General features: G+C 46.4%; 1 protein-coding gene across 1 annotated transcript in view; it reads left to right on the top strand.

Annotated features, from left to right (window-relative positions):
- Positions 1-13,261, top strand: part of robo1 (roundabout, axon guidance receptor, homolog 1 (Drosophila)) — a 1,072,119-nt gene that overhangs the window by 722,015 nt on the left and 336,843 nt on the right. The window contains exon 4 of the mRNA XM_068041298.1: positions 1,738-2,064. Coding sequence (XP_067897399.1) covers positions 1,738-2,064 — 327 coding nt within the window. The remainder of the gene's footprint in view (positions 1-1,737; positions 2,065-13,261) is intronic.

The following is a 13,261-nucleotide window of genomic DNA, read 5'->3' as shown; positions in this document are numbered from 1 at the left end:
AAGAAATTCCTAAAAGTGTTTTTTATTCCTTCCCTGTCATTACTGGCTGCATTCCAGACAGCTTGGGTCCTAAACCACCTCTTCCCAAAGTGAAACCAGCCCTCTGTGCACCTGGAAATGAATCTTTTCACAGGGCTGGCTATGTGATGGCTTGAACCATCCCTGGTGAGCTGTTCAGATCAGGAGAGGGCCTGATTTTAGACCCCCTTCTCCTTAACCTGTCAAGTTGTCTTGTGTTTGGTATGGGCCATAGTTAGGGTTTGCAAATCCTCCGGGATTGCACCATAACCTCCAGGAACTAAAAGCTTCCCTCATGGACGCTGGGATTAGATAACCCAGGGAGAAAAATCATTGGGATTATAAGAAAATTTGTATTTCTTTTCATTTTCTTTAACACTGTACTTCAGTTATAAAAGTACTGGAGAAGGATTTTGCCTGACAGTCAAGGATCATCCATTGGGTGTTGAAGAGTCTATTCACTTTCCGATTGGTCGTGGGATGGCAGCGTGCCACGAGGAGGGGCATGTCTGCCGACCAATAGCAGGAGTCTCAGGGCGGGTGATCATACGATGTAGCATCCAGGAATGCGGCCAATCAGAGTTGGTAATCCTGGCCTCAACTGCAAGGAGTTGTGCAGATTAGGGTCCAATTCACCAGTGTTCCTGGGCCAAGGATGGGAAGAGTCTATTAGACTTTGTGCTTCTGATTGTTCCCCTGCTAGCCAGTGTTTGTGTGTGCATGGCCTCCACAGTCCAGTAGCTGACCAATAACACCTGGGGTGAAGATAGTAGGGAGATAGAACCCTATGAAACTAACCCAACAAGGTCAAGTACTTTTGGCAGTGATGCAAAATTGGTTTGTGATGTTACCACCTCCTTTAACAACAGTACACAATTATATAGCCCTTTTAACATAACAGCACTGTGGGTGTACCTACCCCACATGGACTGCAGCGGTTCAAGAAGGCAGCTCACCACCACCTTCTCAAGGGCATTTAGGGATGGGCAATAAATTCAGGCCTAGCCAGCAACTCCCACATCCCACGATCGAATAAAAAAAAATGTCCCAACCCTTTACAGGAGCAATTATTGTACTGAATTTGACACTGAGCCACATACGGAGATATCAGGATAGGTGACTAAAAGCTTGGTCAAAGAGGTTTTAAGGACAGCTTTAAAGGAGGAGAGAAAGTTGGCAAAGTTTAGGGAGGGAACTCCAGAGTTTAGTGCCTTGACAGCTGAAGGCATGGCCACCAATGGTTGAGCGATAAAATTTGGGAATGTGCAAAAGGCCAGAATTGGAGGAGTGCTGATTTCTTGGAGGGTTTTGGGGCTGGAGGAGATTACAGAGATAGGGAGGGGCAAGACCATAGAGGGATTTGAAAACAAGGATGAGAATTTTAACATTGAAGTGTTGCTGGATCTGGAGTCAATGGAGGTCAGTAAACACAGGGGCTATAGGTGAACAGGACAAGGTGTGAGTTAGGGCTAAGGGCAGCAGAGTTTTGGATGAGTTGAAGTTTATGGAGGGTAGAAGACAGGAGACCTGTCAGGAGTGCAATGGACTAGTCAGATCTGGAAGTAACCAAGTCATGGATGGAGGTTTCAGCAGCAGATGAACCGAAGCAGGCACAGAGACAGGCGATGCTATAGAGGTGGAAGTGAAAAAGGTGATGAGTCCTCAAGGGAAAAAAAAAGAGTCTAATTTTATATTTTTACCTCTTTCTGTCTCTCTCAGGATCCCGTCTTCGGCAGGAGGATTTCCCACCCCGGATTGCGGAACACCCCTCCGATCTGATCGTGTCCAAGGGGGAGCCGGCCACTCTGAACTGCAAGGCCGAGGGAAGGCCAAGCCCCACTGTCGAGTGGTACAAGGATGGGGAGCGGGTGGAGACGGACAAGGATGACCCCCGCTCCCACCGCATGCTGCTGCCCAGCGGCTCCTTGTTCTTCCTGCGCATCGTGCACGGGCGGAGGAGTAAACCCGACGAGGGAAGCTACGTCTGCGTGGCCAGGAACTACCTGGGAGAGGCTGTCAGCCACAACGCGTCGCTGGAGGTGGCCTGTAAGTAGACAGATGTTCCGCTGAGAGGGAAGCCGATCTGAAATATCCATGTTAAGGCATGTTGCCTCCATTTCAGGATGGGCAAACAGACTTGGTGTTTTGAGCTGTGAGACCCGTCCAGTAGCATGGTTCGAGGTTCTGACTTCCCAGATGTGCGTTGTATCATCCACATGTGGCCAGTTGGGAATCCAACCACATGTGGCTAATTGCATTTCAGATTGGTAAATAAAACACAAATAGATGCTGTCTTGGGTCATGTGATCTAAATGCTCACATGGTATGTGTGTATGAACTTTAACCTTTTCATTCATTGGCTAAAATGGCGAGAGGAAAAGCAGACTGTGTGAGTGTGTCTTTGATCATTGTGGCTGCTTTACTTCCTTGGTGACTGACTGGTGGGAGGTGCTTCAGTGAATATATACACATGAAGTACGTGTATCCATATTGTGTGTGAGGCCTTTTCTATAATAAGGATATTGCGGTAGCTTCACCCAGGGCTAAGTCAGCAATTTCTATTGGTCATCACTGGGCTGTAGAGAGAGTATTTGTGGGTGAAGAGTCGGTATGTACTGATCCCTCACTGGGAGTGAGAGTAGTGTTATCACACAGGGTTAACATGCATCGGTTTACGGGAGAGTTTCTCATTACATAACTCTTGTGATGTTGGACATGGCAGAGACTTGATATAAGGGTCTTGCTTTCATAACTACAGAGATTTTGGTTTCTTCCAGCTGCTCAGACTGCTCTGTGTGCGATAAAACAATTAAGAAGGAGTTTTTCTGATTTTGTTCTGAGATGTTTCTGTGTGATTGAGGCAACTTGTGATTCCTCTTTTATTCATGGTCAATTGATTTGATATTAATTCATACAAAAGGCGTATTTACAGTTCTATGGGTGACCCACTTCATTCCTGTCCAGTACTGTATGGCCTGTGTGTGTCTCAGTGTCAGGTCCTGTACATGTTCAGTACACTATGCCTAAAGGGGACCAATTCACTCTCATCTAATGCAGTATGCCCCATGTGTATCAGTGTCAGTTCCTATACAAGTACAGTGCACAGTGGGTAAAGGGAACGATTCACTCCTGTCAGATACTATACGGTCTGTGTGTGTCCAGCCTGTGTCCTCCCAATTATGGGGCCTTGGTGTTGGGGTGGCGCGAGACCTTTTGTGTGCAGAGTGCTGACGTTCACCAGCAAGGACCGAATGCCACCATGAAAGTGGCTTAAGTCTTTCGCAAATGTTCAATCCATTCTGGCACGTCACATCAGAACACTTTAGCGATTTTAATCATAATGCAGGCCTTGTCAAGTAGACTCATTCTACAAGCCATATTAAAAAACTTGGAACCACAATTTCTACTCAATGTTTTCTTGTTACAAATTCAAATGGACTGGGAAACTTCAAAGTCTTTCATTCCCACTCCTATAGAGGATTAGTAATTGAGAACATGTGAGTTGTCAGTGAATAAACTGTCTCACATTCATTTGCAAGACTATCGATTGGATTGTCTTCACAATTCTCTTTGAAACAAAAGACTTGCATTTATATAACACCTTTCACCACCTCAGGATGTTCCAAAGCACTTTACAGCCAGTGAAGTGTAGTTACTCATGTATTATATGAAATGCAGCAGCCAATTGCACACAGCAAGGCCCCACAAGCAGCAATGAACCAAATGACCAGATCATCCGTTTTAATGATATTGGTTGTGGGATAAATATTGGCCCAGGACACCAGGGAGAACTCCCTGCTCTTTTTGGAATAATGGTCGTGGGGTCTTTTACATCTACTGAGAAGGCAGATGGGGCCTCAGTTTAACATCTCTCACCCTAAAGATGTCACCTCCGATAGTGCAGCACTCCTGCAGTATTGCGGTGGGAGCATCTGTTTCTTGTTTTGTAGGCAGTTTGGTGTGTGTATGCACGTGTGCACGTTTGTGTGTGTGTTAGTTACAACCTTTTCCTGAATCAGCTGTCATTGCCTTGGACATAAACATTGCTTTTCACCCAATATGGCACCTTACACTACTAAACACATTTCCATTGCCACCAAACTTACACTCATTTATTTCGAGTTTCTTCTTTGATTGCCCAATCTGTGCATTAGCTTCTGGCTCACCTGAAGGTTCCATTAGACGAGAGCTTTTCCTTCTCTCAATCTGCTCATTCTTTATATCAACAGCTTCAGCCACTCACCATCCATATCCAGCCATTCCTCAGCTAATCATTCTACTTTGAAACTTAGTATTCAGAGCACAGAAACAGACCATTCGGCCCAACTTGTCTATGGCAACATTTATGCTCCATACGAGCCTCCTCCCACCTACTGCATCTAACCCTATCATGTGCTTATGTAGCTTCCCCTTAAATGAATCTATGCTATTCACCGCAACCACTCCATGTAGTAGTGAGTTCCACATTCTCAGCACTCTCTGGAGAAAGAAGTTTCTCCTGAATTCCTTATTGGATTTATCAGTGACTATCTTATATTAATGGTCCCTAGTTTTGGTCTCCCCCACAAATGGAAACATCTTCTCTACATCTACACTATCAAACCCCCTCATAGATTTCAAATCCTCTATCAGAGAAAAGAAGCCCATTCTTTGTGATGGAAATCAAACCCGCCAAATGGAAACATATTAATTTTGTCATATGGGACACAACTTGAACTTTTTTTTACTGGGCATTGCACAGAACTTATTTTAAAAAAAACAGAACTCAGTGGCTGAAAACATGGCTGCACATTTGCATTCTGAGAGACAGTTGAATAGAGAGACAATGGAAGTGCTCACTGATTCAATTAACAAGATTGGTCTGGGCAACAGTGATGATTCACATCTTGTCTGTGTAAGAGCCAGCTCTCCACCACCCCCTCACCCCTCCCCCACCCCCCTCCCCCTCCCTCACCCCCACCCCCACCCAGTGTCTGGGAGACTCTGAAGTCCAGCAACCCTGTAAGAAGTTGCTATTTCAAACAAAGAGATGGTCACATGACTTACCTGCTGGCCAAACTGGGGTCTGTTTGAATTGTGCCACACAGAAAGATAACAGACTGCAATTTGAAGACAAAAGAGAAGGAAGCTCTCTCTCCCTGTCTCTCTCTCTCTCCAGCAAAGTCCCAAGGACCCATGGCAACAGCTTCAACCTCAAGACAGAACACTTCTTCAGCAAGCTGGAAATTGTGCCCTGGGCCCTAGCGAGAACTCCAAGACTTCAACTTTCATCAAGGACATTTCCACCCAGTAACTGAATTCCCTTTATTACGAATTCTACTTCAACCAGCGCCCCCCAACGCCCCCCCCCCCAAATTCTTTCCTCCCCTCTGTATCTATTTGTGTGAGTGTTTCTCTCATATACATGCTAGCATGGTTGTGTTGCATATTTTAGTAATTTTAACTGAGTTAGAGTGATAAACTTACAACTTTCTTGTTTAAACCTAAGAAAACCTGTCTGATAGGTTCATTTGCAATTACAATTAGAGTGCAGTGAGCAAAGGGCTCACTGAGGGGGTAAGCTAAAATCACTGTGTTTTAAAAGAAAAATCCTGTTACGGCCACACCAGGAAAGGGGCGAGAGGGGAGCCTGAGACCCCTTCCACACTGGGTCGTAACATCTGTTTAGCCTTTACTGATAGTTGTACTCTCTCATAGTCTGTTATCAACACTGTAAATCTTTCTTTGCAGTTTCTCCAGTGTTTCTATATCCTTTTTGTAATATGAAGGCTGTAGTTGTTCAGAGAACGTCATGTGGTGCAGCCAGAGTTCTGAAGGTTTAACATAGCTTTTCAATTCTATCCCTCCAGAAATGAACCCCAGTGCTGTGTTTGCATTTTTATGGCCTTTATGGCTACTTTTAGTGATTTGTGTTTCCGTACCCCCAGATTCCTCTGTCTCTCTACCTCATTTAGAGTCTTATTTTCCAAGGAGTATGTGGTTTCCTTATTCCTCCATCCAAAATGCACCACCTCACACTTGTCTATATTGAAATTCATTTTTCTAATTACACGCCTATTCTGCGTTTCTCAACGTATTTTGTTGTAGTCTTCTGCAGTATTAATTACACCTCACCATTGGGTGACATCTGCAAATTTTGATATAGAACTTGTGATTCCCGAGTCCAAATCGTTGATATATATATATATATATGGTGAACAACAGTAATCCCAGCACCAATCCCTGTGGAACACCACTTCCCGCATTTGCCCAGTCTTAAAAAATACTTTAAACCCTTACTCTGTTTCTGTTTTGTAGGCACCCTGCTGTCCATTCTGCTACCCTGTCCCCTCCTGACTCCGCTTGCTCTGTGCTTGGTCATGAATCCAATCTGTGGTACCTTCCGGTCGTACACTTTCAGTGCACTCGAGGTCCAAGCCCTCTCACAAGCATCGAGCTGCAATACACATTGCCAAACTCGGGTTTAAAAGGCTGTTGCTTGTCGGGGGTGTGGACAAAGGCTGAGCAAGGTGAGGAGGTACTGTGATAGAATGAGCAAGAGTCAGAAATGGCACAGCGAGTGCTGCAACAGGTATTTCTTTGAGGCTTTCACCAAATTTCTGCTGAAATTAGAGCAGGAGATGTTGGAGAGAATCCCAAACCTTCATTTCAACATGGGCGGGATGTAAGTAGATTATAGATGTAGGGTTTATAATTGATTGTATTATCATTTCTCCTTTCTCAAGGCATTCTAATTTGTGGTGATTTGACAGACTTTTAACAGCCTGCGCGCCTAATTCTGCTAATTTGCCAACAGCTATAGTGCACATCGAGAAAATATTTAGCGTTATCTGAAAAGGAGCAGATACTGACTGGCATATTAGTCCTTTTGATGGATGTCTATTATTCTAAGCTGTGCTGGAGGGTAGGCATTCTGCTGTTGTTAACAGACTTGTGGCTGTAATCTCCAACACCTCTTCCTTGGGTTGTTAAGAACCATTAGCACCTGAGAGATATAGAGGCTTTGAATGGGATCTACTCTGTATTGGAAGTTGTAGAGTCATAGAGTTTTACAGCACAGAAACAGGCCCTTCGGCCCAACGCGCCTGCGCCGACCATCAAGCACCCGTCCTAACTAATCCCTTTTCCCCACACTTGGCCCTTGTACGTTATTGCATTTCAAGTAGCTTGTGAATCGAATTTTTAAAATAATTATTATATCGGAAGACTTAATATTAGTTGAAGGATTAATTTCTAGCAAAGGAGAGAGGATCCTAGTCCATTGAGTTAATATTGCACTTAGCTAAGCTCTATCTTTCATTTACATCCAAGCATGACCTAGCTGTGTTACGACAGATTCAATCTGCCCTTACTTTGGGGTCATTATGGTATGATTGTCCCTATGTTGTCCCAACCATGGAGATCAGGAAGGTCCCACATACCTCCCTGGCGTCTGCTGAGACAACTGGTCTTGGAACAGAACAGTCTGCTTGATCGGTGCCCCAAATTAAATACCCATCTCTCCACCATCATGTTTGCAGCATGTACGATATACAGGACTCACTGCAGCGACCAAGGTTACTTCAGCCCTTCTGCAAATGGGCTGCCACATTTCTCTACATTGCAATAGTCACTAAAACTCTGATATCTCTGTGCTGCTCCAATTTAGCCTCTTGTGTTTTACCATTGGTGGCCGTGCTTTCATCCACCTAGGCCCTAAGCTCTGGAATTTCCTTCAGAAACCTCAGCTGCTCTCTGCTCCATTAAGGTGTTCTTATATCACTTTGCCCATGTTTTCATCTCTTGTCCTAGTATCTCATTCTTTGGCCTGTTGTCTAGCCAGGTGGGACTGCACGTGCCTAGTTCCATTCTTATCCAATTAATAGTAGCCAGAGAATCACCATCAATGGATTCTCTTCCAGCTCCTGCAGCGTTACCTCTGGTATCCCTCAAGGATCTATCCTTGGCCCCATCATATTTCTCATATACTTACTGTCCCTTGGTAACATCATCTGTTTTCACATGTATGCTGATGACACCCAGCTCTACCTCAGCACCACCTCTCTCAATTCCTCCACTGTTGCTAAATTATTAGACTGCTTATCTGACATCCGGTACTGGATGAGCAGAAATTTCCTCCAGTTAAATATTGGGAAGATTGAAGCCATTGTCTTCGATGCCTGCACCATTCTCCGTTCCCTAGCTACTGACTCCATCTCTCTCCCTGGCAAATGTCTAAGGCTGAACCAGTCTGTTCTCAACCTTGGTGTCATATTTGACTTCAAGATGATCTTAGGATTACATAGCTGTGCCATCACAGACTGCTGATTTCCACCTCAATATCATCGCCCATCTCCACCCCTGCCTCAGCTCATCTGTGGCTGAAACCCTCATCCATGCCTTTGTTGATTAGGCTTGACTATTTCAAATCACTCCACGTCAGCCTCCCATGTTCCATCCTCTGTAAACTTGAGGTCATTCCAAAACTCTGCTGCCTGTGTCCTAACTCACACCAAATCCCATTCACTCATCATTCCTTGTGCTCGCTGACCTACACTGACTCCCGGTTAAGCAACGGTTCGATTTCAAAATTGCCATCCTTGCTTTCAAATCCCTTCATGGCCTCACCCGCCCTATCTCTCTAATCTCCTCCAGCTCCACAAACTGGCGAAATATCTGTGTGTCTCCAGTTCTGGCCTCTTGAACATCCCTGATTTGAATCACTCCACCTTTGGCAACTGTGTCTTCAGCTTCCTGGGCCCTAAGCTCTGGAATTCCCTCCCTAAACCTCTCCTCCTCTCTCCTTTAAGTCATTCCTTAGAGCCTATTTGACCAAACTTTTGGTCACCTGTCCTAATATCTCCTTTTCTGGCTCAGTATCAAATTTTGTTTGATAACGCCTTGGAATGTTTTCTATTTTGAAGGTTATATATAAATATCAGTTGTTGTTGTTCTAAATGCAACTTTTATGCCAGGATGAGTTATCACATTCAGGAAAGGGGGAGAAAACTGCAGGAGGAGATTAAAAGGACACAGTTCCGAGTACTGGCTCTGTTTAATGACATTGATACCCTGACCTCGCGACCTCACAGCCTTCTTTTGGTTTCACATGGGGTGTGCTGGGGGGATGGTGGGGGAGGGGGCAGGCTCGACAATGAGCATTAAGAGGAAATAATTCAAAGGGTGCCCTTCGCTTAATGTAAGGGGATCCAATGGGAAATGGACAAAGAGTACAGCTGCCTGACAAGGAACTTTGATCAAAGCTTTGTACATTGTCCACAGTTGATAGTAACCTGCAGCTATGCTGCATTGTGTGATCGAAGTACAAGAGGGCTTGCATGACAGGCCAGTGCTGATCCCTTCTACATTTGCTAAATTACACAATCAGATACATGTAATGAAGCCCTAGTTAATGAAATGCCGACTTTTCTTCTTTTCCCCACTCCACACACCCAGCCTTGAGCTAACAAAAGCCCCAAACTCACCAATTGTATAGCTCAGAGGCTACCCTAGGTGTCTGATTACCATCTCTCTCTCTCTCTCTCTCATCTGGATTGTAATAGCTGGGTAACTCTCAGGGCTGATGGCACTGATAAGGCCCTCATTTCTCTCCCTTTTCCTGTCTGTTTTGTTTGCTTTGCTGCTTGAAGTAACATTCCTCCCAGGAGAGGCTTTGATGTGTATCTGCGAGAAGGTGAGCTCCCAGAGTCATTGCCTCTCCCATTGCAGGCTGTGACGAATAAGGAGCTTCGTCTCTCTTGCACCGAAAGCTGTGCTTTTCTAAGTTGTCGCTGTCTTCCGCCTTCCCTCCCCCTTTACAGCCCCTGCTCTCCCCCTTCCTATCCTGTTACGCCCCTTCCTCTCTCCACCCTCCATCCCCCCCAGTTACGCCCCACCTCTTCCCCTACCCCCACTTACCTCACCCCACCTACCCACACTCTCGGTGAGGTTCCTTCCTGTCCTGAAGCTACAGACTTTCAATGGAGTGATGATCATTCCATGTAAAGAAGGAACCTGCATTTCTGTAGCGCCTTTCACAACCTCAGGATGTTCCAGAGCACCTCATAATAAAGACCTGCTCAGGTCGGGAAAAAGAACCCAACCCAAACCTGATCGACCCACAGCAGACCTGAGCTCGACCCGGCCCAAGTCCCTCGAATTTCGCCCCGGGCCCGACCCGAGTCCGACCCTGACTTGACCCGACCCGAGTCCGACCTGATCATCCCTTTACTTACTTTCCGATTGGGAAGCTCCACAAAGCTGCAGTGCATGTGTGATGATGTCAACGTGACGTCACTCGCTCACTGCACAGACTCAGTTTCGTCCTGGGCTCCCAGCTCAGATAAGTTTTTTATTTTAATACTTAGCATTTACTGTGCGTGTCCGGCCCGACCCGACCCGACCCGAGCCTGACCTGGACCCAGCCCAACCCGACCCGACCCGACCTGAGCTAGAAAGCCGGGCCTGACCCAACCCGACCCTAACCCAGCACTTGTCGTCGGGTCCCATCGGGTTCGGGTCGGGTAGCAGGCCTTTACCTCATAGTAAATGAAGCACCATTTGAAATATAGTCACCTTTGTAGTATAGAAAACAGCTAATTTGAGCACAGCAAGCTCCCACAAACAGCAGTCTGCTCATGGCCAGGTAATTTGTTTTCAATGGCCTTCCTGCCAGTGGAAGCAGTTTCTGCTTTGCTTCTCTTGTCAAAATCCCTCATAATTTTGAACGCCTCAACTAAATCTCCTCTTAACCTTCTCTTTAAGGCAAACAATCCCAGTTTCTCCAGTCTCTCCATGTAACTGAAGTCCCTCATCTTTAGTACCATTCTCGTAAATCTCCACTGCACCCTCTCTAAGGCCGTGAGACCCTTCTGGCCGTGTGGAGCCCAGAGTTAGACACACTACTCCAGCTGAGGCCTAACCAGTGATTTATAAACCTCCGAAGAGGAACAGCTAGGGGGGTATGCTGAAAGCTGCTGTGTGCGAGGGGATGGGGACCTTTGGCGCAGAGCTGGTGTTATGTGCTTGCTGACTGAGTGGCAGGCTGATGGTGGGGAGTGCGGGGTTGACACTAGGATGAGGGTATGGAAGTGGGGGGGGAGTGTGGAGTTGGGTTTGTGTGGGAGGGTGGGGATGGTACAACAGGAAGTAGTGTTGTGAGGGGTTAAATAGGTGAGAGACACCAATAAGTTTTTAGCCGACTCACAGGAAGATGTAATTGAGTGAGCGGGTCTATGATTTAAAGAAGAGGAAATCTTCAATCAGTTTAATCTTTAGACACAATCTCAGTCCGTTCTGCCTCATTAACCTTGTCATCCTCTCGAGAACCACACAAACAAGTGGCAATTCTTTGTGTCTTTTTTTGGCTGCCTAATGCACTCCCCATGTCAAAAATTCTTAATCCTTGTTGTCATAAACACATCTCTCCATATGTAACAGACCAGCAGAACAGGCTGGAGGGGCCAAATGGCCTGCTCCTGGTTCCTATCCCAATCCTGTTGGAGGTCAGGGATGACTGGGGAGTGAACCTGGGTCTTCATAAAAGCACAGAACATGGAAGCAGGCCATTCAACCCATCATTGCCTGTGTTGGCCCTCTGATGTCCACAACAGTCCATTTGTCTGCAGCTGGGAAAGCCAGTCAAATAAATTAAAATATTGTTGTAATTTAGAGTCATAGAGAGATACAGCACTGAAACAGGCTCTTCGGCCCACTGAGTCTGTGCCAACCAACAACCACCCATTTATACTAATCCTACATTAATCCCATATTCCCTACCACATCCCCACCATTCTCCTATGACCTACCTACACTAGGGGCAATTTACAATGGCCAATTTTCCTATTAACCTGCAAGTCTTTGGCTGTGGGAGGTAACCGGAGCACCCGACGGAAACCCACGCGGTCACAGGGAGAACTTGCAAACAGGCAGTACCCAAAACTGAACCTGGGTCGTTGGAGCTGTGAGGCTGTAGTGCTAACCACTGCGCCACCTGATTTAAATGGAGCTTTTGGTCTTCAAAGAATCTATTCAACTAAATTCTTTACACTTAACATTCGATTAATCCCAGAAAATCTGGAACTCTCGTCCCCCTCAGAGCTTTTCAGGCTGGGAGTCAACTGGATATTTCAAAACTGTGATTGATAGATTTTTGTTAGGCGAAAGGGTACAATCGGTTACGGAACAACCATGGTCTAATTGAATGGTGGAATAGGCTGGAGGGGCTGAATGGCCTCCTCCTTTTCCTATGTTACCTCAGGAATGCCAGCCTAGATTAAGTGCCCACATCCCTGGAGCAGGGATGAAATAATTGGAGTGTTGGGACAATCATCTGGAGGATGATCACTTCTTGAAACTAAAAAAGGGAACTTGCTCAGAATCTTGTGTTCGAACAGGGCAATCCTGTTGAGACATGAGATTCCAGAGTTCAGGTCAAATAAAGATTTTGAACTGTTATAGGACCGGAAGTTTCAGGGGGATGTCTTGTGAGACAAGCTATTGATATAAGATTAGCCAAAGCCCAGTTGATAAACAGCAGTTTCCAGCAAAGGAATTCACTCTGACGTCCTCTTCATGGGTTCAAGACCCACTCCAGGGAGTTGAGCACAAGTTCCAGGCTGACAGTCCCAGTGGCAATATTGAGCAAGTGCTGCGCTGTCGGAGGGTCAGTACTGAGGGAGTGCTGCGCTGTCGGAGGGTCAGTACTGAGGGAGTGCTGCACTGTCAGAGGGACAGTACTGAGAGAGCACTGCACTGTTGGAGGGTCAGTACTGAGGGCGTGCTGCACTGTTGGAGGGTCAGTACTGAGAGTGCTGCACTGTCAGAGGGACAGTACTGAGAGAGTGCTGCACTGTCAGAGGGACAGTACTGAGAGAGTGCTGCACTGTTGTAGGGTCAGTACTGAGGGCGTGCTGCACTGTTGGAGGGTCAGTACTGAGAGTGCTGCACTGTTGGAGGGTCAGTACTGAGGGAGCGCTGCACCGTTGGAGGGTCAGTACTGAGGGAGCACTGCACTGTTGGAGGGTCAGTACTGAGGGCGTGCTGCACTGTTGGAGGGTCAGTATTAAGGGCGTGCTGCACTATTGGAGGGTCAGTACTGAGGGAGCGCTGCACTGTTGGAGGGTCAGTACTGAGGGAGCGCTGCACCGTTGGAGGGTCAGTACTGAGGGAGCGCTGCACTGTTGGAGGGTCAGTACTGAGGGAGCGCTGCACTGTTGGAGGGTCAGTACTGAGGGAGCGCTGCACCGTTGGAGGGTCAGTACTG

Source organism: Heterodontus francisci, chromosome 10, assembly GCF_036365525.1.
Source record: "Heterodontus francisci isolate sHetFra1 chromosome 10, sHetFra1.hap1, whole genome shotgun sequence".
Classification (NCBI taxonomy): domain Eukaryota; kingdom Metazoa; phylum Chordata; class Chondrichthyes; order Heterodontiformes; family Heterodontidae; genus Heterodontus; species Heterodontus francisci.
Note: the sequence above shows the minus strand (reverse complement) of the source record. Positions and strands in the feature narration are given on the sequence as shown.